This window comes from Psammomys obesus, unplaced genomic scaffold, assembly GCF_907164565.1.
Source record: "Psammomys obesus unplaced genomic scaffold, mPsaObe1.curated_primary_1811, whole genome shotgun sequence".
In the NCBI taxonomy this organism is placed as follows: Eukaryota; Metazoa; Chordata; class Mammalia; order Rodentia; family Muridae; genus Psammomys; species Psammomys obesus.
The window spans coordinates 5970-32705 of NW_026590405.1; the positions used below are offsets into that span (position 1 = coordinate 5970).

Consider the following 26736-nt stretch of genomic DNA (forward strand, 5'->3'; position numbering starts at 1 on the left):
TAATTTCTAAAGGCAGAAAGTTACAGTGGGAGAAGAAGGTCAGGGAGATTAGTGGAGAACTTAGCAGGAGAGAACCAACCCAAATGAGCTATGTATGAAACCTGTGCAGAAACCTCTTTGTAAGAGATATTGAAAAACAATGAAATTGTGAAAAATAACTAAAATGTTGAAGCTAGAACTTCATTGCAATATAGCAATCCTATAATTTTACGTACCAGTGAACATAAATTAGTGACTTGAAGAGATGCCTGCATTCATTTCTCCAGGGAATGATAGACCACACGTGGCCTCTTAGTCTTCTTGTTAATCAGCCATGCTCCCCTCCATGGAGCATTTCTTCACTTCCAAACTAAAGCCATTTTTATTGATTTGTTTTTAACCCATTTAATAAATTTCTAGTTCACATTATACAGTGGAAAAAAGAATGTGACAGATACCCTTTAAGTTACTGAGTAGCCATTACTTAAAGAGAAATTTTTCTTTGTATATATCCAATATTTATATCTGAAGGCTAGTAGATGTTCCATACCTCTATTAATAGTCTCTTATCTTATAAATGTTTTGAAGAAAGAGCTGCAGGAGGTAAAGGCATCTACAGAGCTCCAGGATGCTGACACATTACCCCCCATTTTCTAATACTGTCTCTCTGTCAAGCAATCTCTTACAGCTAATATGCCAGGAGGTTCTGAACTCACAGAGGTTTGGATGGCCACCATGATAAAGAGGGAGAGGACAGTGAGGTAGATCTGGAGTCTCCTCCCACCAAATCGCTTCCTGAGATACTCTGGCATGGTCATCACCTGCAGAGAGAGACAGCAACAGGGATTCACCTCTGCGCCGACATCTGCTAAACACCCATGGATAGGTAAGTTTTATGCATCACATCCTGGGGATAACCAGCTGAGAAAGGTATGCTTCCCACGGTAGGGCTACAGACTGGAATGATCATGGACACTTGAGGCAGACCATTTTAGGATTTCTTCCTAACAGTTACTAGATGCTGTGACCTTTGACAAATAGTTTTGAATTTCTTTTTATTGTCTGACAAGTGATCCAGTTTTCTTTCTTCCCTCCCTCCTTTCCTACTTTAAGACACTCTAACAATGTAGTCTAGGATGATCTTGAACTCACGATCTTCTGGCTTTTAATTCTTGAATCCTGGGGATATAAGTATATGTTACCGTGCTCAGCTCTAGGCTGGGTTTGTTGTCAGTGTAGATATTAAGTACCTACAACTACAATTGACTTATAGGCATAAATTTATATTATTCTCACTAATAGTGTTAGAAATTTAAAGAGCAACATCACTTGTGAGTAAGGGACCACAATCATGTGTTGTGCTGGCTAGTCCTATGTTAACTGGACACAATTAGAGTAATTTGGGAAAAGGGATAGCCTCAACCAAGAAGATACTCTCAACAGGTTGGCCTGTAGACAAGCCTGGGTACCGTTTTTTAATTAATTATTGATGTGTGAACCCACCCCACCAAGGGCAGTGCCATTTCTGGAATCATGCTCCTGTATCATATAAGAAAAACCATGGTGAGCAAGCAAGTACAGAGCATTCCTCCATGGCCTTTGCCTCAGTTTCTGCCTTCGGGTTCCTGCCCTGCCTTCCTTCAATGATGGACAGTGATGTGGAAACGGAAGTGGAAGTGAAATAAACCTCTTTCTCTCCATGTTGTTTATGGTCATGGTGTTTTATCACAGCAAGAGAAATTCTAACTAATCCACACAGTGAAGAGTTTTCCAAGAGTCTCCAATAAGACTTTGGATTTGGACTGATGAGCTGCTTCTAAAATGACTTCAGACTTTGGAACCGTTGTCATAGATTGAGTATGTTTTATATTATGAGGAAGAAATGCTCTTTGGAGACCAGGGACAGAATTCTGTGACTTGGATGATTTGTCTTTCAAAGGTTTCATGAGGTTCAAATTTGGTGTTTGATATAATGGTGTTGGGATTGAGCAATCTGTACAAAGTAGGGCTTAGTAGGAAGACAGTTAGGAAATGGGATGAATGGTTATTCTCACAGAGTAAGACTGGTGGCTATAAACACACTCCTCCAGGCAATCATTTTATATTTCACTTTTTCACCATATTTTGATGCAGCCATGGCCAAAGTGTTCTGGGTATCACGTGGCCTGACATCTATGTCTGTGAGACAAATAAGCTTATTGTTTTTATAAAGTACTTTGCTTCTGGCCTTCTGATAGATGTACAAAATTAGTTAAAACATACTCCAAAAGGCACCAAGTACCAATTTCCAAAGTGGATCATTTCTCCCCGTTTACCCATCACTTAGATCCTCTCTGTAACTTCAAGCTCCACTAAGAGAGGTCTCACACCTCCAGAACATGAAGCTTCAAGTCTTCAAGTTGTCATAACACTTCTCTTTACCCCTTTAGTTTTTATCTGTCATTAAGCAAATTGTTTTTATGCCGGGAAAATCTGCCATTTTTTCTTCTTACTATAAAACCATGATTTATAATGTCTTCTTAACAATGTCTATCATAGGCCCATTGCCCAGGTTCATTCTCCTCTCAACTGATAGAGTAGAGCTTCCTAAAACATTAAGTATGGTCATGAGCCTTGACTTTCTGGAAGCCTGTGCTGCTGCTCATTTCTCAGGAGGTGAGGAGGACACCTGTCTACCTCAATTGAACCCTTCCTCTCCCACACATACATGCAAACCCACTTATATGTCCTACACACTTCCTGCATATACTCTCTATTTTTTAACTGACCTTCAACTAATGCAAGATCTCTCATGATGTTTAACTTCTATGTTTTCTTAGCACTCCTGGGTCTGACTTTATTTTGCCTACAAAGGTGATGCTCCTCAGAATAATCCAGCTCATTTCCAATTCCTTCTCTTAAAGTACTTGGGTGGTCCTAGATTCAGGTTCCTGCACCAGGTAAAAGCAACCACAGTGGCCATTACATAAGGCCGTGGAGATATTTCTCACCCATCTGTGGCCACGTTTTGCACTGAGCCCTTCCAGGGAAAGAATGGCAATTTTGTCACCTGTTTATTTTGTAGCAGCAGACCATGAGAAGGTTGAGTATCAAGTTTCAATACAAAGATGTAAGTGAACAAAAGCATGTAGAGATTCCTTCTGGAAGGCTCATTTGTAGGTGTGTGAATACTCACCCCTGCCTTGATGTAGATGGGGACAAACACCCACCCAAGAACTAGCACCATGAGCAGGGCCTGTGAGAAACCAAGGGGAGACTGTAAAGTTCAAGAGGCATTGCTTGTGAGACAGAAGCCATTGAGTAGAGAAACAGCAAAAACAAAGAAATAAACACAACAACAACAAAACCCAATTTGTTAAATCTTGTCCCACTTCAACTGTTAAGATATTTGAACAACCGTCACTTCCTTTCCTCTGTGCTTATGACTGAGAAGCCAACACTTTCTGAGACATAGGATGTGACTCAAGACATGAAGTAAAACATGATTAGATAACATGGCAGAGTGGGACAAATACTTGGGCCTCTGGAAAAGCACAAAACTTTTTATCACAAAGTATTGCGCTTGGATGGCAGGTGGTAAGCATGATATTCTCAAATAGATAAAGAAATCAGAAGGAAATTTCAAGCTATTTTAAGATTTTGATGCTGATCACAGCTCCCCAGGGAAAACATTAGCAAAATCATAACTGCTCATTAACACGTGGTGTTTGCATGTTCTTGTCAGCAGTAACCATGTTCCTTCAACAACCAAGTGAGGCAACTACTTTAAGCAATTTTCCTTGTCTTATAGAGGTGGAAACCACACCTCATAGAGATTAGACAAACACAATGTCACAGGCTTAATGAGGAGAGATGAGTTATTTACAGCCTGAGAGTTGCACCCAAGAAGCCCATCTGAACATGAGTTTAAAGGTAAAGTTTATGGCACTATCAGACTCAAACTCTGGGTAAAGGACATATCTAGAAGATGGGTGTATCCTGGAGGCTCTCGCCCTACTAACGTATAATTAGGAGAAATATGTAACAAGGGAAGAGCAAAAGTATTTGTGATGATTCTCAGTCATTCCTAGGTCCACTCAGGGATGCTGTCTAAACATTGACCATGATCGATCTGACTTCTACACTAGTGTCTTCCTCTTCCCAGTATGCACACATTGCATGAAAAGATAAGATCAAGTTTCTGAAGCAAGCTCCAAGTCCTCTCCATTATCTGTGAAGGATGTGATCCCAAAGGATCCCACAGTGCACTATGCATGTTTTTCTTTAGGTGTTTTCTACATTATGAGGTTCATTTGGAAGCTTCTTAGATGGAATAACCGTTGCTTTAGTATTTTATATAATTGGTTTCTAGAAATATAGGGTCCAGGAAGGAAAGATACAACTGATCAATGGGGAAATGATAATGGATATTGAGTCATAGACACAATGTTTTCTGGCAGGGGCAACTTCAGAAGAATGGTCATAGGGTCAGTAATGATGTGGTCAATGTTCCAGAGATGCTTAAGGACAAAAAAGTGGGCCAACATAAAGAAAAGTACAAAGAAAATCAAGGAGGAGGACATTCTATATAGGCTTTTTGGAATAACTAGAATTTAAGTTTGATTGAAATAACCTCAAATGGGCTCGCCTGAAAGGAAAAGACTTTGACAGCACTTACATTCCATTCCACTGCTGCAGTAGCGATTCCTGAAGCCGCTCCTGTTCCAGCCAAGCCCACAAAGTGGTTGCTGCCAATGTTACTGGCAAAGAGAGAGGCGCCCATCTGAAATGCAAGAGAAGAGAATGTGGCTGGAGTTAAAAGATGCAAAGTAGAGTTATTGGCAACAGAGATGATGTTGTATATAAATCATTTCTTAGAACAGAATTTCATCAACTGCAGCTCACGTTCTGAAAGTGAATGTGAAGTTTTTGTATGGTGTAATTTTTGTTCATTTTAATGAACAAAAGAAAAAATATCTCAAGTACAAGAAAATCAAAAGATTACACAGGGTGTGTCACTGAAAAAATACCCTCCAATGGATTTCTTTAAAAAGTGCCTCACAGGAGCTGGAGAGATGGCTTGGTGGCTCAGTGCACTGACTGCTCTTCCAGAGGACCCGAGTTCAATTCCCAGTATCCACATGGCAGCTCACAACTGTCTGTAACTCCTGTTGCAGGGAATCTGACACCCTCACATAGACACACAAGCAGTCAAACACTGAGAGATTAAAAATTAGCAGCTATTATTAATTAAGGCCTGAACTAGGTGGGTGGAGAAGTCCAGTAATGCCCTGAGGGGAAGGACCGCCTTACTGCATTCTTTCCCCACCCACTAGAGATAACAGTTGCTAGGAAACTGGCCTATCCCCCTAGGGAGGGTCACCAGGTCATTATGGTCTGGGGACCTTGCTATAGCCAATCAATTAAAAATGTAGCATTTTGACCAATAGATGCTTGCCAGGCAGGAATTGGGCGTGCTGGGATGGACCAGAATCTTTAAATCACCCAACTAACCTGAGCACAGGGTGCTCGGCTCCCACCACTTTGGCAGTGGGGGGGGGTGTGTGGCCCCAAGCTGCAGCTTGTAATTTACAATAAAAAGAACCTCATGTATTTACAGTGGAGTCTGTTTATTCATGGTCTTTTGGGGTTTGTGAACTGGGCAGAACAATACCAATAAGATAAAACTAAATAAATTTTAAAAGTGCCTTACAGCAGTAGTTCTCAACCTTTCAAATCTGTGACTCTTTTTTTTTTTTTAATGTATATACGAGACCTCATTATAGATGGCTATGAGCCTCCATGTGGTTGCTGGGGATTGAACTCAGAACCTTTAGGAAGAGCAATCAGTGCTCTTAACCTCTGAGCCATCTCTCCAGCCCCAATCTGTGAGTCTTTAACACAGTTTTTTGTGTTGCGGTGGTCCACACTCATAAAATTATTTTGTTGCTACTTCATGACTATAATTTTGCTACTGTTATGAATCATAATGTAAAGATATGATATGCAACACCCAAATGGTGTCTTGACCTACAGGGTAAGAACTACTTCCTTACAGGGACTGGAGAGATGGCTCAGTGAATAAAGTGTTTTTGGTTAAAAATGAAGACCATATTTCAGAGTTTAGACCCAAATAAATCCAGGCAGTTGTGTCAGCTGCCTGTAATCCTAGAACTCCAGAGATAGAGAGCAGGCTCTCTGGGTTAAGATGTCTAGCTAGAATGGGTGAGCTCCATGCTCAGAGGGAGATTATGGTTCAATCAATGAAATAGAGAGCAACCCAGGTAGATACTCAATGTCATCTTCAACTTGTTTTGTAGACCAGCTGTCCTCAAACTCACAAGCATCTGCCCTCCTTTGCCTCCCAAGTGCTGGGATTAAAGGCATGTGACAGCACAACCAGGCTTATTTATTTCTTTTAATTTTTCAGGAATCCACTGTTGAGAAGCTTTGAATATTTTAGAAAGACTATGAATTTTGAAAAAGACTTTTGATGTTTTAATGCACCAGGGCTTTTAAAGGGTTTGAATTTTTAAAAAATCGTTGGGAATTTTACCGGTACTTATATTTTATATTGTGATGTTATATTAATATGAGATCTTGAACGATAAGAAAGGAAAGGTTGTTGGTTAATAGTAATGTACTAGTTTGTCAAGTAATTCCTTTTTTTTTTTTTTTTTTCAAGATAGACACAAGATAGAGTTATTAGGAAAAAGAAACCTGAATTGAAAAAAGTCATCATATTGCCTTTAAACAACTCTGTGGGGTATTTTCTTGATTAATGATTGATACAGGAGGCTGGAGCTCACCTCTGGGAAGGTAGTCTTGAATAGTATAAGAAAGCAGGCTCAGCAAGCCAGTACCTACATATCTTCAGTTCCTGCCTCCAGACTTCTAGCTTGGCTTCCCCCAGTTGAGTGTGTTGCAGGATATTTGATCACACTGTGAATCTCAAGATAGTGTTGTTATCGGGAGCCTGTTTCTCGTGATGTGGCTCAGCCCTAGCACACACCTTTAACTCAGAAGCTTTGTACTTGAATTAAATAAAATCAGCCCTAAGACAAGAGGTGGAGCAGGCAACCAGCCAATAGGGAGTGAACAAAGGGAAAAACCATAGAGAGTAAGAGGAATTCAGGAGGGTAGAAAGAGAAATGCACAGGAAGTAGAAAAAAGGAACATTCAGCTTAAGGGGTTTTTGAGATGGCACAAAGAAGGAGCCTTTTTATTTTTTACATTGGCTGAGTAGGAAGATCATCTGGGTGCTTTCTCTACCTCTCTGAGCAGGCAGGTGGCTTTCATCCCAGCATCTGACTCCCAAGCTGTTATTGAGAAAATTGAACAACTGAGATTTTGTTAAAAACATATTTGGTGCTCCAGTGCATGGCATGACCACAAAGAGAGAGAAATCATGCCAGCTGTGGAGAAACTGAGAAGCCATCAGATTTGGTAAGTCACCTGGGAAATCCTCGAGGAGAGAAATAAGGATGGGAAATACCATAATACAAGGCATTAGAAATCTGTATAGTGTTACTTTAGATGCCTTAAAAATAGACTCAGAAAATGAAAAGCTGCATGACTTAACTGGAATTTGCTCAATACTGGTTATGATAATTATGATTTTGGTATTTCATATTTTATTCTTAATATTCATAGTGGATTTCTGTGTCCTCTCAAATAAAAAAAAGCTTTAGAGATACAGGAAAGAAAAAAAATATGAAAAGTAGATTGATAAGATATAAGCCTTAGAAGAAAAATTACAGACACTTATAAACAAAAATGAGAAAAATACTCAGACACAGGTGGAGTATTTGGACAAGAACCTATTATCACTGCATGATGAAACTGAAGAGAGGTGGCCTAAGGTTGTTAGAAAACTAACCTTAGTTCATCCAGTAACTACACAAGACCTACCTGTAGATGATAGGTACCCCCAAGATTATGAAGAAGTTAATGGAATCCTATAGACATGTGTTGAGGACATTTAAGGAAGCAATCATTTCATATGGTGTGCATTCACTCTATATGAAGCAGATATTAAAGGCAACTCAGAACGGAATTATCCTCCCAGACTGGCAAAATTTGGCAACATCAAAACTGGAAGCTGGTCCTCAATAACAATGATGAACATGGTGGAAAGAGGAAGTTAGAGCAGTAGCACAACAAAATAGGGCTAGAGGTATTAATATTCCCTGGGGGATCAGTTGCTGGGTGAAGGTCAATATGCTGAGTTACAAAGCCAGCTTGAATTTGATAATCACAGCTTGGTGCTATGTCATTTAACAGCTTTAAATGGTTGGAACAAGATTGAAGAATCAAGAAAGAGGTCTGAGTAATTAGTAAAAATTATACAGGGCCAGAAAGAAGTCTTCACTAATTTTTTACAAATGTTGACTTCAGCTGTAAATAGAATAGTGTCAGATTCATCAGTCAGAAAACATATTTATAAAAATTTTGGCTTTTGATATGCTAATTCAGAATGCATACCCTTAAAGGCAAAATGAACACCAATAGATGAATGGATTAGAAAAACAGCTGATATTGGATCTCATTATGTTAGTCTGAAATAATTTCTGAAAGTTTTAAGAAAAATCAAAATGTCAAATGTATCAATTGTGATAAGCAAGGGTATTTAAAATTGGATTATAGACAATGTGTTTCTGGAAATAATGTTTTTTTTCTAGCAATAACTCGAAAATAAGCCCAGCCTTCTGGAGAATGCAGAAGTTGCTGCAAAGAGCAGCACTGGACTACTGCATGCAGATCAGCAAGGGACATGCAAATTAACCCTTTGCCATTGGGAAATGCTCCAGGGGGCCTCCCTGAAGGCCCTATTACCAAACTTGATTCAATCCTTCCCTTTCATTGTTTGGAGAAACTCATCTACAAAATCATTAAAAGATATAATGACTCTTGATGAAAGCAGCACTGCTCTGGGCGTAACCAAGGACAGAACAGTTTTCAGTAGATAAACCAAAAAATTCAGGAAAGACCAGAAAACAAGTATTTTGGCAAACTTCTATAAATGATGAGACCAAGGCTAAAATACAAGTAAATGGCATGGAAATCGAAGGTTGAGTAGATGCAGAAACAGATGTAGCAATAATTTTATTAAAATCTTGGTATCCAGATTGGCCTCTTGGGAAGGTAAATATCTAGCTTTTGGGGATGGGAACTTTATCTCAGCTAAAGCAAAATGAAAGATGGGTCAACTGCATAGAGCCAGATGAATAAATAGGAAAATTAATGTCATGTGGTTAGTATGGTCATGAATTTATGGGGACCTTGTTAGAATATATTTTAAAATGCCAACAGATCTGAAAGAGACAGAAACATACACACACACACACACACACACACACACAGAAAGAGAGAGAGAGAGAGACTGTGGGAGAACATAAGAGAAGAGAAAGAGGAGCATCATGGGGGCAGGAGAGAAACCAAATCAGAGAGGGTTTAAGAGAGAGAGACAAGAGTGGCAGGTTGATCCTTTTATATCAGGTGCACAGCTGAAATGTGTCAGTCACACACTTGATGACATCATAGATTACTAGGCAACCTAGAAGCAGGCTGTCTTTACACTAACAGACATGATTTGTTGTAGCAATGGAAGACACAGGTTAACATTCCTCCAATCTCAGAAACAAATCATAAAATAAAGGGTGCTTCTGAGAAAAATATTAAAAGGTATTATCAAGAACAGTCACAGATTGTACAGATTGCACATAAGCAGGACACAACAGCTGTTCATCTTTCAAATGTACCAACAACTCTACCTTTAGAATAACTAGTTGGCAAGCCTGTATGGATAAGAATGGCCTATGACAAAAGAAAAATTACTGATACTAGAACAGCTATTACAGGAACATCTAAATGCTCAACACAATGAAGGATCTAACATCCCAGCCAATGGAAATTCCCCGTGTTTGTTATAAAAAAAAAGAAATCAGGAAAATGAAGGATGCTAACATATTTAAAAGTCATAAATAAGATGATTCAGCCAATGGACTCTTTATGGCCTGAATCCCATTGCATTTCTTATTACCTAAATCAAGGCCTTTGACAGTAATTGATTTAAAAGATTGCTTTTTACAATCCCTTTGCATGAGCATAATAGTGAAAGGTTTGTATCCTCAGTACCTACTTATAATAATAATTGCCCAATAAAGAAATATTATTGGAAAGTCTTGCCACAAAGAATGTTAAACTGTCCTTCTTTGAACTAATATTTTGTACAACAGCCATTAGAAATAACTCATAAACAATTTCCTCAATCTATAAGTTACCATTATGTGGATGAGGTCTGCGTGGCCAATTCAGATGCAGAAACCTTAGAAAGAATGTATTATGGAGTAAAGAGAATTTTGCTGTGCTGGAGATTACAAATTGCTCCTGAAACAATGCAAAGAACAGATTCTATCAATTATCTAGAATATAAAATATATTTATGGAAAATTTGACAACGGAAAGTACAAATCAGGAGAGATAAATTACAAACTCTTAATGATCTTCAAAAACTACTGGGAGATATTAGTAGCCCATAATTGAATTAATTATTCAAGAGCTAAGTAATCTATTTCAAACCTTACAAGGTGATAAGGACTTAAATAATTCAGAAAAACTGTCAGCTGAGCCTGAGAGAGAACTGGCTTTGGTAGAAAAGAAATTACAGGGTGCACAAGTGAATTACATGGACCCAAAGCTAGATTCTGCTTTGCTTATTTTGCTTTCGACTCATTCTTCCACAGGAATTCTTATGCAGAGAGATGAGATCTTAGAATGGATAGTTGTAGCACACAAACAGAGAAAAAAAATTAAAGACCTATGTAGTTTCTGAAAGAAAAAAAAACAAGACTTTGTCAGTTAGCAGGAATTGTAGCACCCTTTACTAATGCTGAAATTACCTCATTATGGGCAGAAAAATAAACATTGGCAAGGAGGTTTTAGTGATTTTTTTCGGAGAGCTCAACAACAAATATCTGTAAAGCAAGGGACTTCAGTTTACAAAAAAAGAACTAATTAGATTCTCCCTCATATAGTAAAAGGAACACCAATTTCTGTAGCCCCTACATTTTAGACTGATGCAAATAAGTCAGGAAAGGCAGGTTATAGGTGAGGAAAAGTCAGTAAAATGGTTCAGAACTCATATGACTCATTTCAAAAATCAAAGCTGTATTCCATTCTTATGGTATTATTAGATTTTCCTGAATCTCTTAATATAGTTACTGACTCTCAATAATGAGAAAGTTGTTTTGCATTGAAACTACTGAGCTTATTCCAGATGATTTAGAATTAACCTTACTATTTATTCAACTACAACAAATAATCAAAAATAAAAATCATCTCTTGTATATAATATATCAGATCCCATATGGGTCTACCAAGTCCTCTAGCACAAGGCAATGAGAAATTGATCAGCTATTACATGGAAATGTGCTGGAAGCCTCAGAATTTCATAGGAAATACCATGTTAACAGCAAAGATTTGAAAAAAATGAATTTTTTATTACTTGACAACAATAAAATTATAAGGACAATATCCTACTTGTTCTTTGTGTAACTAAACTCCATTACCTGCAGGAAGGAACCCAAAGAAATGAAATTTAACAAATGGATGTGTTTCATTTTTCAGAATTTGGAAAATTAAAGTATGTGCATCATACTTTATATATACCGATATATATTTAGAATTTTAATGGGCAGCTGCTTTACATTCTGAAAAGCCGATACTGTAATTACACATAAATTAGAAGTGATGGCTATTATGGGGATACTTGTACAAATTAAGACTGACAATGCTCCAGCATATGTCTCTAGTAAAATGAAACAGTGTTTTGTATGTTACAATATAAAGCATAGCACAGGTATACCATTCAATCTCAAAGGATGAGTAGTTATATAAATATCTAATTGCACTTTAAGAGATATGCTTAATAAGGGGAAAGGAGAAATGAAGACCCCCAGAGATAGAGATGTTGGTATAATGTTCTTGTGCAATGTATATAGTTTACCATTCAAATGCTGATTTCTCTACCCCACTATCTGGTTTCAATCTGGACATTGCATTGTGATGCTTATTCTAATCATCACCTGTCTCAGGTTTATGTAAATATGCCACCATTTGTTCTCTGTAATTTCAATAAAACAACCAGCCAATGCTGTGCAATGGAGAATATAGGATGGGACATCCTGGTTCAGAGGGGAGGAGTCAGGAAGAGAGATTGGAAGGAAAGGACTTTAAAGGAGAGATGAACAGGACCCAAGAAATGACTAAAAGCAAATATAATGTGGGAAATCTGAATGAGAGGAAGCTATGCAGGCTTGGAGGGTTAGGATGGAAAATCATTGCCCAGCTTCATGCTCTAGGTTAGCTAAATACATCCTAGTCTCTGTATGGTGATTTGGGTATACAGTTGGTTTAGGAATAACCACTATTTAATCAAAACATAAATCAATAATAAATATTAATTACCATCAACAGACAGATTATATAGTGCTTTACTAACTTTAAAGTTTTAAATACTAATGAGAAAGAAATAAACTGCAGAGAGACATTGGATAGTAGAAAAACTGCTGAATTAAATCAGTCTGTATATTTTAAACATGTCTTGACCTCAGAATGGAAACTGAGATATGTGTTATATTGGGGAAGAAATTTTGCCTTTGTTTCCACAGAAGAAAAGCTGTAGATGTCATGAAAATTGATGAATATTTGAACAGGAGAGACCTCCTGAATAAAGACAGGTGATAGTTAATCAGACGGTTTGGTCATTCCGTCCAAACTAACTTATAAAGACTAAGAAATGCCTTTCATTTGATCAGATGTGAAAAAAATTAAAAAAAAATTTTTTTCAAGTAATTTACCAAAGGCACACTTGCCTTACTGACCTGAAGTGAAAAATAAGTTTTCTTAAACAACTTAATTCCATGCTAGAATGTTAGTCTATAGATGGCCACTTGGCCCATGCCAACTTGGACATCAGCTTTTGAGTTTTATTCTTAAATAAAAAGGTGGTTTGTTTTGTTTGTTTGTTTGTTTGTCATTTGGTATTAAAAACATGATGAAGAGATTTTAAATGTTTTAGGTAAACTTAAAGGGTACTAAAGTTCAAACTTCTTTTCTAAATCTCCAAGATTTAGAACAACTAACTGATAGATAAATGGCAAAGATATCTGGTCATGGCATGAATGGAAATGGCAAAACCTAGCAAAGAGTGGGAGTGACTTGGAGCTAAGATAAAATGTTTGGGCAAGGCAATGGTAGCCCGTGCCTTTAATCCCAGAAGAGAAAGATGAATCTATATAAGTTAGTTGTTTTCTAAATTCTAGAGTTACAGTGAACAAGGTAGTGGTGATGCACACATTTAATTTTCCCACTACCCAGGGACAAACCCTCAGATACAGCTCCCAGTAGGTATGCCTGCACACTAGAGAAATCACATATCATATTTACTCCTTCCCCAAAAGAGGCACATATTGAACTGTGGGGACCAATGAAATGGCTGATGAATGGTTTACTGATGGTCCATTAACCACTAATGGAACCAAAACTAATGGAAAAGAACAGCCTATAGGCCTGGGGATGGAATGGCCAATACTGAGGAAGGAATCACAAATTAGTGCAGCACTATTGACTATAAGACAAACAACTATGAAAGCAAAAGGAAAATCTCTTATCTTCTACAATTCATGGGGTATGTACAATGGTATAGCTAAGTGGTCATCAAAATAGAAAACCACTACTAGCAGATAAATGGCAATGATATCTGATCATGGCATGAATGAAAGTGGTGAAACTTAGCAAAGATATCAATTTTTATGTAGTCATGAAGGCAAGAGAGTGATTTAAATTTATTAGCACTGGCACCCATGCCGCCATCTTGCCCCATTCTGTTGAACAGCTACCCAATGTAGACTGAGGGTAGGATAGCTCAGGTGAGCACTCCCTTTTTTCTTCCAACCATGAGGCTGGTCCCACCATGTGGGATGCCCAAATGCTTGTCTCTTCTATCCTACATGACGTAAGTGGCAAATGGTCTTTATGTGGTACCAATTCAATGAAAAATGAAAGCTGGATTTAGTGCTGGAGGATGGCTTTCTCCTCCTCTAAACCCACACATGCCTATTAAAGGAAAATCTAAAATCTCTGTCTCATATCAGAAGAGCTATCTGGAATGGGACAAAGGGAAACAAACAAACAAACAAACAAACAAACAAACAAAAAAGCTCTATTGCCACTTATCTTACAATCTTTGTTTTTGCATTTGACTCTTCAAAACTTTTCTTAAGGTATACCTATTACCTCAAAACCTCTAAGATTATTAGGTATATATACACTTTCTGAGGTGGTAATATTCGTACAGAATAGTACTTAATTCTAGAAATAGGTTTCATCCAGTTTTCTGTACATGTTTTCATGTTTGAGTCTGAAGCAGGTAACTAGGAACAAAGCTTGTATACCTTGGATGTACTTAACAGATTGTGGTCCTCAAATGTTTAAGAGTTCTGCTGCATATGATATTTAAAATGTATAGATTCTCCACAACAAACCATGACCACTCCTAACAGTAATCTTTGAGGTCCCCAACAGGGTGATGGGGCCCTACAAAGATGACCCCACCTGGACTGTGGTAACACTAACCACTGGGAAAACTGAGCCATGCTCCTCCTGCTGCCAGGCTCTGCACCAAGATTGACACTAAGCTGACAAACACCACCCAAAGATCAGTTTGGGACTACAAACTGCTCAGGCCATTCAAGTAACTGAGTTCATAGGAGACTGGTACAAACATTATATAGAACTTTGAACCCAACAATACTTAATCCTAACACTGTCAAATACAAGGTAGACAGTGAAAAGCTTGGCAGCAATAGCTTCGTTAATATAAATAGTTTTACTGAGTTAGAGTTAAAATCTTTCCTTTTTTATTTAGAAAAAAAGGGGAAAGGTTGCAGAATTTTTGATTACACTGAGACCCCCCCAAGATTTTGTTGTGTACTGGAAAAATCTGTTTCTAGTTGTGCTGTGGCTCAGCCTAGCACACACCTTTAATCCAAGAGCTATTTTCTTGAATTAATTAAAATCAATCATAGGTCAAGAGGCAAAGCAAGCAACCAGTTGTCAGGAAGTGAACATAGGAAAAATCCGTAGAAAGTAAGAGGAAGTCAGGAGGATGGAGAGAGAGATGTACAGGAAGTAGAAGGGAGGGACATTCAGTTTGAGGGTTTTTCAGATGGCATGGGAAAAGGAGCCTTTTTCCTCTTTGGACACTGGCTGAGTAGGAAGGTCAGCTGGATGTTTTCTCTGCCTCTCTGAGCTAGCAAGCTTTCACCCCAGAACCTGGTTCCTGAGTCTTTACTAGTAAAATTGAACAACTGAGACTTTGTTAAAACAACAGGACTGTAATTTGTGATATATAAGGCAAACAAACTCTGTTTTCCTCAGTTTTTTTTTTTATTATTATTATTACAGCAGTAGAAATCTTAACTAAAATACTTGCTTTGTATCCTAATAGGTGCTCTGTTCTGGAGAAAGTACCATAAGCTGATTAGAAAAAAATGCAAATTCTTTATTGTTTGAGAAGAATGTTCTATACAAAGATAAGTGTCTAATGAATTATGATGCCATTTAACTGCTAAGTTTCCAAGTGACTGGATTAGAACAAGTATAATTCCTCTTTAACATAATAGACTTGAGAATGTTACATAAGGCTTTTGAATGGACAAATTGTTTTAAAACTACAAGAGTGGTAATATTTTGGAAGATAATCATGTTTCTTGGCTTTGCTATTGACTGTATTGCAATAGCAGGGTGTTATTGAATATTGTATAGCAAACAGTCTCATGTCCTTACAATTTTGCTTCTCAGACAAACTTATTGAGCACTTCCTTAAAGGTACTGTGATGGTTCTGTCAGTTGTCTCTGAAATGAGCTTGTCTGCTAGTCCCCTTATCAGATTTTTGCAATTTAAATCAGCATTAAGAACCTCATGTGCCAGAGTGAGGGACTTCCTAGCCAACCTCCTACACATAGGACATTCTTTTCGTTTATGTTCCTCTCCGTTCTGTCTGTTGTTCTTAAGATTCAAAGGTTGAAAGGTCTTCTCCATTATAGAGAACAACAACTGATCAAAACGCAGAGTTGTGGATTCCAGACCCAGCTGACACATCTGCAGCACATCTCCTACACCTAAGGCTCAGGGAACATTGCTGAAGAAGGGGTGGAAAGACTGTAAGAGCCAGAGTTTCCTGTTAATGTGTCCTAGAATTGTCAGAGAATCTATGCCTATGAAGTCTCACCATGGTTGCCTAAACATGACCTGAACAAGGAGAGCACCAATAGATATGCTAAAGTAGAAGAAAGAAATCTCATGGGGCCTCAACCCAGGATGAAGAACTACAGGCAACTAAGGAATGCTGAGATCTAGAGTAGTCTTCCCCAAGGAAAAGCACACCAATTGGCTATCCAATTGCAAACAGGCATCCCTGAAAGCATATGCGCAAGTAACATCATGTAGACTGAGCAGGTGTGTAGTTCATCTCTCTCTCTCTCTCTCTCTCTCTCTCTCTCTCTCTCTCTCTCCATTTCTGTCCAGAAATCTCTGGCCCACTTACCGGCCACCAGGCTACATCTCGACCAGCCAGGAAGAAGCCTCCAACAGTGCCTCTGTTGCTTTTCATCATTGCCTGAGGAGGAAGGAATTGAAGAGAGGGTGAAGGGTGACAGAGCATCAGGTGCACCACTGCCCTCTAGTCACACTGGACAGAATGCTCATGGAAGTGGGTTCTCAGCACTCTTCCAGAGGGACACACTCTCTGGAGACTGTTGCATGGACTGATTTGCAGTGGATGTCAAGGACTGAGAATATTTTAAAAAGCAGCTGCCTGCTGTCAGTTGTGGAAATGATGTGAGATGTGCTGTGATGTGTAGAGTGAAAATCTGCAGCACAGATTTAAATATTGAAAATAATGAAAAGAACAAAATGATATAAGTGACCAACTCACCAAGTTAGAAATTTGAACAATAAATGGAAACAAAGAAAATGAGGTAATGTGTTTTTTTTTTTTTCCTATTTTGTCAGGTGCTGGAGATCCAAACAGAGTAAGCCTGCTGTTCTTGGTCCTCCTATTCAAATAATTATGTTGCCTTAAAAATGAGCCTATTTGGCACTATCACATAATTATATGTATATATATATATATGTATATATTCATATACATGTATATCCATATGCATATATATGACTCACACGGAAAGACAATGACATGAGTAATAATCTCTTGTCTCAATTTATTGTGACACACCTCTTCCCCCCCGCCATGACACTGTACCCCAAGCCCACCCGAAAGCCCGTATGGTTTCCACGTACCCACAGCCCCACAGCTAGCACGACTAGGAAGTAGATGACAATGACGGAGATGTCAGCAGCATTTTGAATGCGCTGTGACAGTACAGGAGGCTCCTCAGTCGGGGCCATAGAGCTAGGACTTAGAGTGCTAGCCATGGCTTCAAGGCGGTTCAGTCTGCTTCCAAGGATGAGTCCTATCTTTATGTAGGCACTGGATTAATGATTAATCCTCAGCAAATGGAGAGAGATATCAGGGATGACACATTGACCTTAAACCTCTCCTGTGTGTCCAAGGTTTGGGACATTGGCCCTTAAGCAGTCAGTGTTCTTGGTAGTGTGTAAAAGTGTGTGATAACAGTCAGAAATCGGGTACAAATAAGAAGTGATGAGCAGAGCATTCACTGATGGAAAAGACAGCACATTCAAGACTGGACAGGTTCAGCTGCAGCCTATGCAGAGAGGGGTCTGGGGAAGATGCTGAGAGCTTAACAAGAGAGGGATTAGGCAAAGGCTCCTTATAAAACATATAATGTAAAATAAGGTTTATTTTAATGCTTCCAAAGCCCTGTATTTCTCAGGGATGGATAACATGAATGGGGTTCTTACCATAGTTTGGGAAAATGTGGGATTCTGGTCAAATAGGATTACATCATGTTCTCTTCCTTCTTCTCCCTCAGCCCGTCCTACCAACTAGCTCATAAAGCCTTTTCATGTCCTAATGTAACAACAATAATCAAAACAATAGAGGAGAACAGCTTTTTTTAAATTCAATTTTTATTTTTTATATTAATTACAGTTTATATACTTTGTATCCCAGATGTAGCCCCCTCCCTCATTCCTTCCCAATCCCACCCTTCCTCCCTCATCTCCTCCCTGCCCCTCTCTAAGTCTACTGATAGGGGAGGTTCTCCTCCCCTTCCATCTGACCCTAGTTTATCAGGTCTCATCAGGACTGGCTGCAATGTCCTCCTCTGTGGCTTAGCAAGGCTGCTCCTTCCTCAGGGGTAGGGAGTAGTCAAAGAGCCAACCACTGAATTCATGTCAGAGACAGCCCCTGTTCCCCTTACTAGGGTACCTGCTTGGATACTGAGCTGCCATGGGCTATGTCCAAGCAGAGGTTCTAGGTTATATCCATGCATGGTCCTTGGTTGGAGAATCAGTCTCAGAAAAGACCCCTGTGCCTGGATATATTTGGTCCTTGTGGAGCTCCTGTCCTCTCCAGGTCCTACAAACTCTCCCTTCTTTAATATGATTCCCTGCACTCTACCCAAGGTTTGGTTATGAGTCTCAGCATCTGCTTTGATACACTGCTAGGTAGAGTCTTTCAGAGGTCTTCTATGGTAGGCTCCTGTACTGTTTCTTGTTTTCTCCTACTTCCAATGTCTATCCCATTTGTCTTTCTAAGTGAGGATTGATCATCTTAACCTGGGTCCTCTTTCTTGTTTAACTTCTTTAGGTGTACAGACCTTACAGGTCTAGTACCCACTTATGAGTGATTATATTCTGTGTGTGTCTTTTTGCTTCTGGGATACCTCACTCAGGATGATCTTTTCTAGATCCCCCCATTTGCCTGCAAATTTCATGATTTCCTTGTTTTTAATTGCTGAGTAGTATTCCACTGTGTAAATGTACCACAGTTTCTGTATCCATTCCTCCATTGAGGAACATCTGGGTTGTTTCCAGATTTTGGCTATTACAAATAAAGCTGCTACGAACATGGTTGAACAAATGTCCTTGTCATGTACTTGAGCATCTTTTGGATTTATGCCTAGGAGTGGCGTAGCTGGATCTTGAGGAAGCACTATTCCTAATTGTCTGAGAAAGCACCAGATTGATTTCCAAAGTGGTTGTACAAGTTTACATTCTCATCAGCAATGTAGGAGGGTTCCCCTTTCTACACAACCTTTCCAGCATGTGTTGTCACTTGAGTTTTTGATCTTAGCCATTTTGATGGGTGTAAGGTGAAATCTCAGGGTAGTTTTGATTTGCATTTCCCTGATGGCTAATGACGTTGAGCATTTCTTTAGTTATTTCTCTGCCATTCGATATTCCTCTACAGAGAATTCTCTGTTTAGCTCCGTACCCCATTTTTTTTAACTTTTATTAATTACACTTTATTTACTTTGTATCTCCCCATAAACCCCTCCCTCCTCCCCTCCTAATCCCACCTTCCCCCTCCCCTTCTTCACTCATGCCCCTCTCCAAGTCCACTGATAGGGGAGGTCCTCCTCTCCTTCCTTCTGATCTTAGTCTATCAGATCTCATCAGGAGTGGCTGCATTGTCATCTTCTGTGGCCTGGTAAGGCTGCTCCCTCCTCAGGGGGAGGTGATCAAAGAGCAGACCAATCAGATTATTGTACCCCATTTTTTAATTGGAGTATTTGATTTGTTGCTTTTTAACTTCTTTAGTTTTTATATATTCTAGATATTTGCCCTCTGTCAGATATAGGGTTAGTGAAGATCCTTTCTCAGTCTGTAGGCTGTTGTTTTGTTCTGACAACAGTGTCCTTTGCCTTTCAGTTTCATGAGGTCCCATTGATTAATTGTTGCTCGTAGAGCCTGTGCTGTTGGTGTTCTGTTCAGGAAGTTGCCTCCTGTGCCAATGAGTTCTAGGTTCTTCTCCACTTTTTCTTTAATGGATTTGGTGTGTGGTTCTATATTGCTATCTTTGATCTACTTGGACTTTAGTTTTGTGTAGTGTGATAAGTATGGATCTATTTGCCTTTTTCTACATGTAGACATCCAGTTAGACCAGCACCATTTGTTGAAGATGCTATGTTTTTTTCATTGTATGGTTTCAGCATCTTTATAAAAAATCAGGTGTCATAAGTGTGTGGGTTAATTTCTGGGTCTTCTATTCAGTTCCATTGATCCACCATTCTGTTTCTATGCCAATACCATGCAGTTTTTATTACTATTGTTTTGTAGTACAGCTTGAGATCAGGGATGGAGATACCTCCAGACAATCTGTTGTTGTACAGGATTATTTTGGAAATTCTGGGTTTTTTGGAAAACAGCTTTTAATTGTGGTAGCACTCTCAATTTTCAAAAGAAGGGAGCACGATTATTTAAAAAAATGCCTTTTTTGTATTCTATATACGGTACTTTGTAATTTTGTTTGTTATTTTAAGAACCTCCTGGTGGGATTCTAAAGATGTCGCACACTTAGTCTCATTTAGACATTTCAGCAGGGCCTAGGCCGCGCGGTGGCTGCTTCGTCTTTATTCTTCTCTGATTGTCTCTGGGAAGGCTCACTGAGCAAGGCAGTGGTAACAGCAACAATATGGCTGAATTTATACACGTTTATGGACATTGCTCAATCCATTTGCTGTTTCATTGATTCTCTTTTCCTTTGCTGGTGGGGATTCCCAGCACATTCTCACCTTTGATGCTTGGATCCTGTCAAGATAATAAGCATCATCCTGATTTAGGGGCTTATATTTACATAGCATGATATGTACAGATACATGTGTATCTGCTTTTCTCCCGAACAAGACCTCATGACCAAGGAGGCTGTATAGGACACAATCATACAGGCCCCAATATTAAAATCTTGGTACCTTTGAAGATCTCGAATCTCCCCCAAGTTGAAAACTATCCTCCCAATAAAGTATATTGGCTCCATTCACTCTAAGTCTATATGAGGACTCAGGAAACTCTTTAGTGGTGCCTCCAATCTCTTTGTGAACCTTCAGTATTTATTTGCAAGAAGTCAGATTTAATTCATGGCTCCACATGCATCAAATGATCACGTTGGTTGTCCCGAGTTAATAATTTGGGCTGAGGATATGGGAATTCCCCTGTTTATGAGTCCTCTGTAAATGTAGTCATTTTTAGTTGATGGAATAGTACTGTGTGTCAAAACAAGAGTGTGTATGTATGTACACATACATACATATATACATGCATATATATATAATTAGCAGATTTCCCCTCCTCTGTGTTCAGTTACTGTTCTCTAACATTTTGTGTATATTAAATTTTCATGTTATTCTAACTATACATACACACACACATATATATATGTATATATATATACATATATACATGTATATACACACACGCTTTAGAAACTCCTCTGTGGCAAGAGAAATAAGTATGGCAGAATTCTGGCCTGATTGGGTCATGTGAGTTCATGGACCATAAGAGTAAGCCTGTGAAATCCCAAAAGAGGACCAATTAGTACAACATTAAAATTTACACACCATACTCAAGTTAATTGAAAGCACGTCAATAGAAACCTTTTTAGCACAAGTCGAGCCAAAGAGGGCCCACTCTTCCAATCCCATAGCAAAAGGTCGCAGCAAGAGATGAAGGCAAGGGGTGAAATGGGGTAATTAGCAAGTAAGATGACTCAGTTGTTGATCGTCTATTTTCTCTGGGCCTTGTTGTTTTTATTTAGGTATAGTGTATCCCATCTCTTTCTGCCTTTTGAACTATGGTTACAGTAGTTGACAGTACCAGAAAGAGCCCCTCCCAGATTGGTTTCAATTTGTTCTCCTGACTGCTTTGTGTGTGTGTGCTTATGTGAATTTATTATTATTATCATTATTATATAATTTATTCACTTTTTATTCTAGCTGTAGCCTCCTCCCTCATCTCCTCCTAGTCCCACCCTTCCTCCCTCATCCTCCCCTATTCCTCTCCACAAAGAGACCAACAAAGCCAAAAAAAAGCAGGGCCCAGGGGAGACTGCAGAGACTGATGTATCAACCAAAGACCATACATAGAGAGGACCTGGACCCCCTGCTCAGATGTAGTCCACAGACAGGTCAGCCTCCTGATTGCCTTTTTAAATTAGTATTTGGCTCCCAGGCTGGAAAAGATGGGCTGGCCATTTGAGTGGAGGAGTCTGGTTGAGAAAGCCTCCTAACCTAAGAGAAAATAAAGTGGAGACACCTAGCACATTGTTTTTGAGAAACTGATCCTTATTTTCCATGGTGGGAAGGCATGTGGGCACACTGAGATACCACCTTGAGATACCAGAGTCCATACAACACTGTTCGGGGATGGGCCCACGATCCCCATTCTGGATCTACTCAAATCTTAAGGAAGGTTAATAATATTTTTTCCTTTTATTGAAAATAGAGCTTTTACACAACGTATTATGATTACAGTTTCCCCTTTCTCTGCCTTTTCAGAGCTCCTCCCCATCTTCTCTCTAATCTGCTTGGGAATAGCATGCTCCTCCCACCATAGCGATGCCTGTTGCCTTCCCCGCCGAAACAGACTGTGTCCTCTGAAACTAAACCAAAATTCCCCTTCCTCCTTTCAATAGTTCCCTAGATTGAATTTGTCCCCCGACCCCTACATGTGGGCCTTAGCACCCACACATACGTGTACACTTGCATATGTGCACACCCGGCTCACTAAATAAAGAGATTCAGCAACATAGAAGGGACTAAGACACATCTACGCCGATTTCTCTAGGGTCATGTGTGATCAAAGACTGGTGGTCAATAAAGTCTCTCTTTGCGGTCTGCATAGAACACAATACCTATAGACTCCTGTGTTAAAATAAGCAGATTTCCCCTGCTCTGTGTTCAGTTACTGCTTTTTAATATTTTGTGTGTATTAAATTTTTTGTATTATACTAACTATATTTTTTTGTGTTATACTAACATTTGAACAGGTATGTATGTGTGTGTGTGTGTGTGTGTGTGTGTGTGTGTGTGTGTGTGTGTGTCAATGATATCATGTAACTCCAAGCATGCTCAGATTACTGGGTGGACCAATTTGTATCTAGAAATCCATACTCTGTCTGATTCAGCAGTTTTGAGCTTGTGATTATATTGGCACAAAAGGTATGACCTTAATTGTCCTAGGGGACTGAGACAACAAAGCATTCATCTTATTAAATGCGAGGGGGCCTCTGTGCCAAGTAAGAGCCAATTGCTTCACAGCATTCTCTATAAAACAAGTTTCCACAGTCCTCTGTACAGACATAGTGGTAAAAAGTGGAGTCCTCAGAGGACCCTGGGGAAGAAAGAAATGCTGATTTAGGAATCTACAGCACGGCCGAGGAGGGAAACAGCTCTACGGTGGGTTTGGTTCAGTTAAACCCCCAGCTGACATTTTTAAACAAACGTTGTAGTTTGGGTTTTATAGGTTTCATAGTTTTATTTAATGCATTCGTTTGTTTTAGCTTATGATTGCATAAAAGCTATAACTTTAGGAGCTTAGGCTTTATATTGAGATTCATTTAAGCAAGATTCATTTAAACAGTGGGAGGTCCACACTGCTTTCCTTTCAAAGTGGTAAATTACGTATTAACTTGGGAAGACAGGATCCAAGGGCAACATATTTACTTCAGAAATCAAAGGAAGCAGGGCCCAGAGCTCTGGATGGTCCCGTATGATTTCTGCTCAGCAGCGGGGTAGCTGCAAGTTTCTTCTTCTGGGCTGTATTTAACTATATTAGGGTCCCTTTTTACTTTATATTACATTCCCAAGCTAATAGCTGCCACGGACCGGCCCAGTCGGGCTCCCGGCGTCCTCGGGAGAACAAGGTTTTGGACAGGAAGACACGGATTCGGCGAATTGACGGACAGACCAGTGAGGCTTTGGAATCTGCTGCACTTTACTGAAATCAAGCTAGTATTTTTATAATGATTTCACAAAAAGGCACCTTAAAGTTGGCATACTTCCCAGAACATTTAGACTTTTACCAAGAATACAAAGTTTACGTTTTAACTCAAAAATATAGTCAAACATAAAGCAGTGCCCACAAGAAATCTTGGCCTAAAAACTTTTTGATCAAAGCAAACAAAGAAAAAGAAACCTCAAATGTAGTTTCATTATTGCTAACCAATGAAGAGGAAAGTCAGGAGTTAAGTCAAATGCCTGCCAAAGTCCAAACATACCTTTGTCAACCATCCTCCCATATGTCCTGTTAAAGATTTATAATCTTCCTTAGAAACAAGGCACTGAAGGGAGGGGAAACTCCTGCCAGCTGTACTTCTCATGCTATTTTTTCTTAAGAAGGAGCCTATTATTTTTTCACTATTCTTAATGCCTATTAATACTAAATCTAATTAATTACTTTTCTTAAACTTATTCCTTTTACATATTATTTTTATTAAAGCTTTTAATAATCTACTAGTAATAAATTTCTTTATAAAATTAGCTGTTTCAGGAGTCACAGAGAAAGATCAAAGAATTCAAAATTCCATTCCCAAGACCACGCCCGAAAAGCACAGAAATCTCAGAATACGTCTCTTTGCCAGGTGGAGTCTGCCAGGGACCTTCCAGGGAGCGAATTTCCGAAGAAAGCGTGTCTCCCGCCCTGTAGCACATGCTACTATGGAGACACTGAAGTGGGTGTAGCAAATAGCTCACATAAAATGCAGCGTTCATGGTGCTTTAGATTTTTATTTGACTTTTTAAAAATTAATATGTCATACGCAAGTCTTTATTTCAGTTTAATTTTGAGATATTACATTTGTTGTTCCCTTCTAAAAATGAAATAAAAGGTTTTAAGAAGTGTGTATTCTGAAGAATAAAAGTATCACTTCAATTCTTTCCTAAACAAACAAACAAAGATCCCTGAAACAACATTATGAGACAAAGAACCTCCAAAATACTATTGAGTACATTTTGTCTTGGTCATTTACTCCTTGGCATGGAGCCTCATCTTAAGAGGGGTCTGTATACCCAGTAAGACTCTGTTGGAGTGACAAACTAAGTTTTTACTTGCAAGTGGTTATCAATCGGAGATAGCTTCTGGGTTAGGGACGGATGCTTGTGTCCACTTCCTCTCTTGGTGCTGGGACCCCACCTGGTGCAGGACCATGCAGGTCCTATTCATGCTGCCATAGTCTCTGAGTTCATATGTGAACCAGCTCTCCTGTGTTTAGAAGGCCTGTTCCCTTGTCCTCCATTCTCTCTGGCCCTTACACTCTTCCTGCCTCCTCTTCCTCAGTCCCCTGGGCCCCGAGGGAAGGAATATAATGGAGACATCCCATTTAAGGCTGAATGTGCTGCACATTGTCTGGCTGTGGGCCTCTGTATTTGTTCCCCTCTGATGCAGGGGAAGCATCTCTGTTGATGGCCGAGCAAAATATTGACCTGTGAGTACAGCAGAACTTTGTTAGGAGTCATTTTATTGCTATGTTCCTTTAGCAGAAAAGTGGTATTTGGTTCTTCTCCTAGTCCTTGGCCTATCTAGTCTCAAATGAAGATGTCATTGTTTGAATTAAAACGGCTCTTAGTGGTCCAGAGGGAGTGTCATTATTAGGAGGTGTGGCCTTAATGGAGCAGATGTGGCCTTGTTGGAGGAAATACATCACTGGAGGTGAGCTTTGAGGTCTCAGATGGTCAAACCTGGCCCAGTGTCTCTCTTCCTGCTGGCTGCCTATCCGGATTTAGAATTCTCAGATACCTCTCCAGCACCATGTTTGCCTGTGTGCTACCATGTTTCTTATCATGCTGACAATGGACTAAACCTCTGAACTATAAACTCAGCCCTAGTTAAATACTTTCCTTTATAAAAAGTTGCCATGGTCAAGGTATCTCATTACAGCAATTAAACCCTAACTGAGACACCAGGTCTGAGTTTCATCTCATGGAATAGGCCTTAAATTAAATTAGATCTTGGTTGGTTAAATGTTAATTCTCTGTTTGTCAATGCAGAATTCAAATGCTTTTTATCAGGGAGGATAAAAACCACACTCGAATAGGAAACAGTATAATGTTCTTTTGCCATGCTAAGGATTGCTTTGTTTTTTTCTCCCCCCTCCCCCCCATGGATATTTTGGTTGGACTTTATCACAGTCAAGTACTCTTCAGAGAGCTCTGGTAGTGGAAATTCTAGTTGTATAAAGGTGAAAAAAGGAATATACGATGCATTGCTTTCTAAAGTTGGTATTATTGTGTCTAGGAGAGTACCATCTGTTGCCAGTGATTTTGAAAATAATCTATTGCTTTGTTTGGCACATGGCAGTCAACAATAACAACCTTTTTATATCCGTAGAGACCTGTTTGTTCCTGGGCTCTTAAAAAATAACTTGTTATATGGCCTAAGAGTTACTCATATGAATGATGCAGAAATAACAGGGGACAAAGTCAAATCTGTCTGCACCCATATTCATAGGGTTTCCCCAGATATTCTTGTCAATGCTATCGTTTTTTTAAGTCACAATGTCTATGACTTAAATGTATTTCTTTTTGCAATTCTACCTCTAATCATACCTTTCCCTCTGGTAAACAACCACCTTTGGGATGAAGCTTTTTTGTTTTGTGTGTGTGTGTGTGTGTGTGTGTGTGTGTGTGTGTGTGTGTAAAAATGGTACTTACACTGCCCTTTTCTCAGATTATAAAGGTTTATGTGGGGTCTGCCATATTACACCCATTTTGCTCAGCAAATCTTTGCAATCAATCAATAGAATTAATAGAGTTCTCCCCCCCCCCCAAATTAGATGATTATTTTTATATATT

The 26736-nt window shown here is 39.2% G+C and overlaps 1 protein-coding gene across 1 annotated transcript; it reads right to left on the reverse strand.

Annotated features, from left to right (window-relative positions):
- Nucleotides 1-695: 695 nt before the first annotated feature.
- LOC129676597 (solute carrier family 5 member 4-like) lies at nt 696-17431 on the reverse strand (the record flags this gene model as incomplete). Its single annotated transcript, XM_055607013.1, has 4 exons — nt 17324-17431; nt 16569-16640; nt 4637-4741; nt 696-800 (listed from the first exon to the last, which is right to left on the reverse strand). Coding segments are annotated over exons 1-4 (390 nt in total), but the record flags the coding sequence as incomplete, so codon positions are not given.
- Between the last annotated feature and the right edge of the window lie 9305 nt (nt 17432-26736).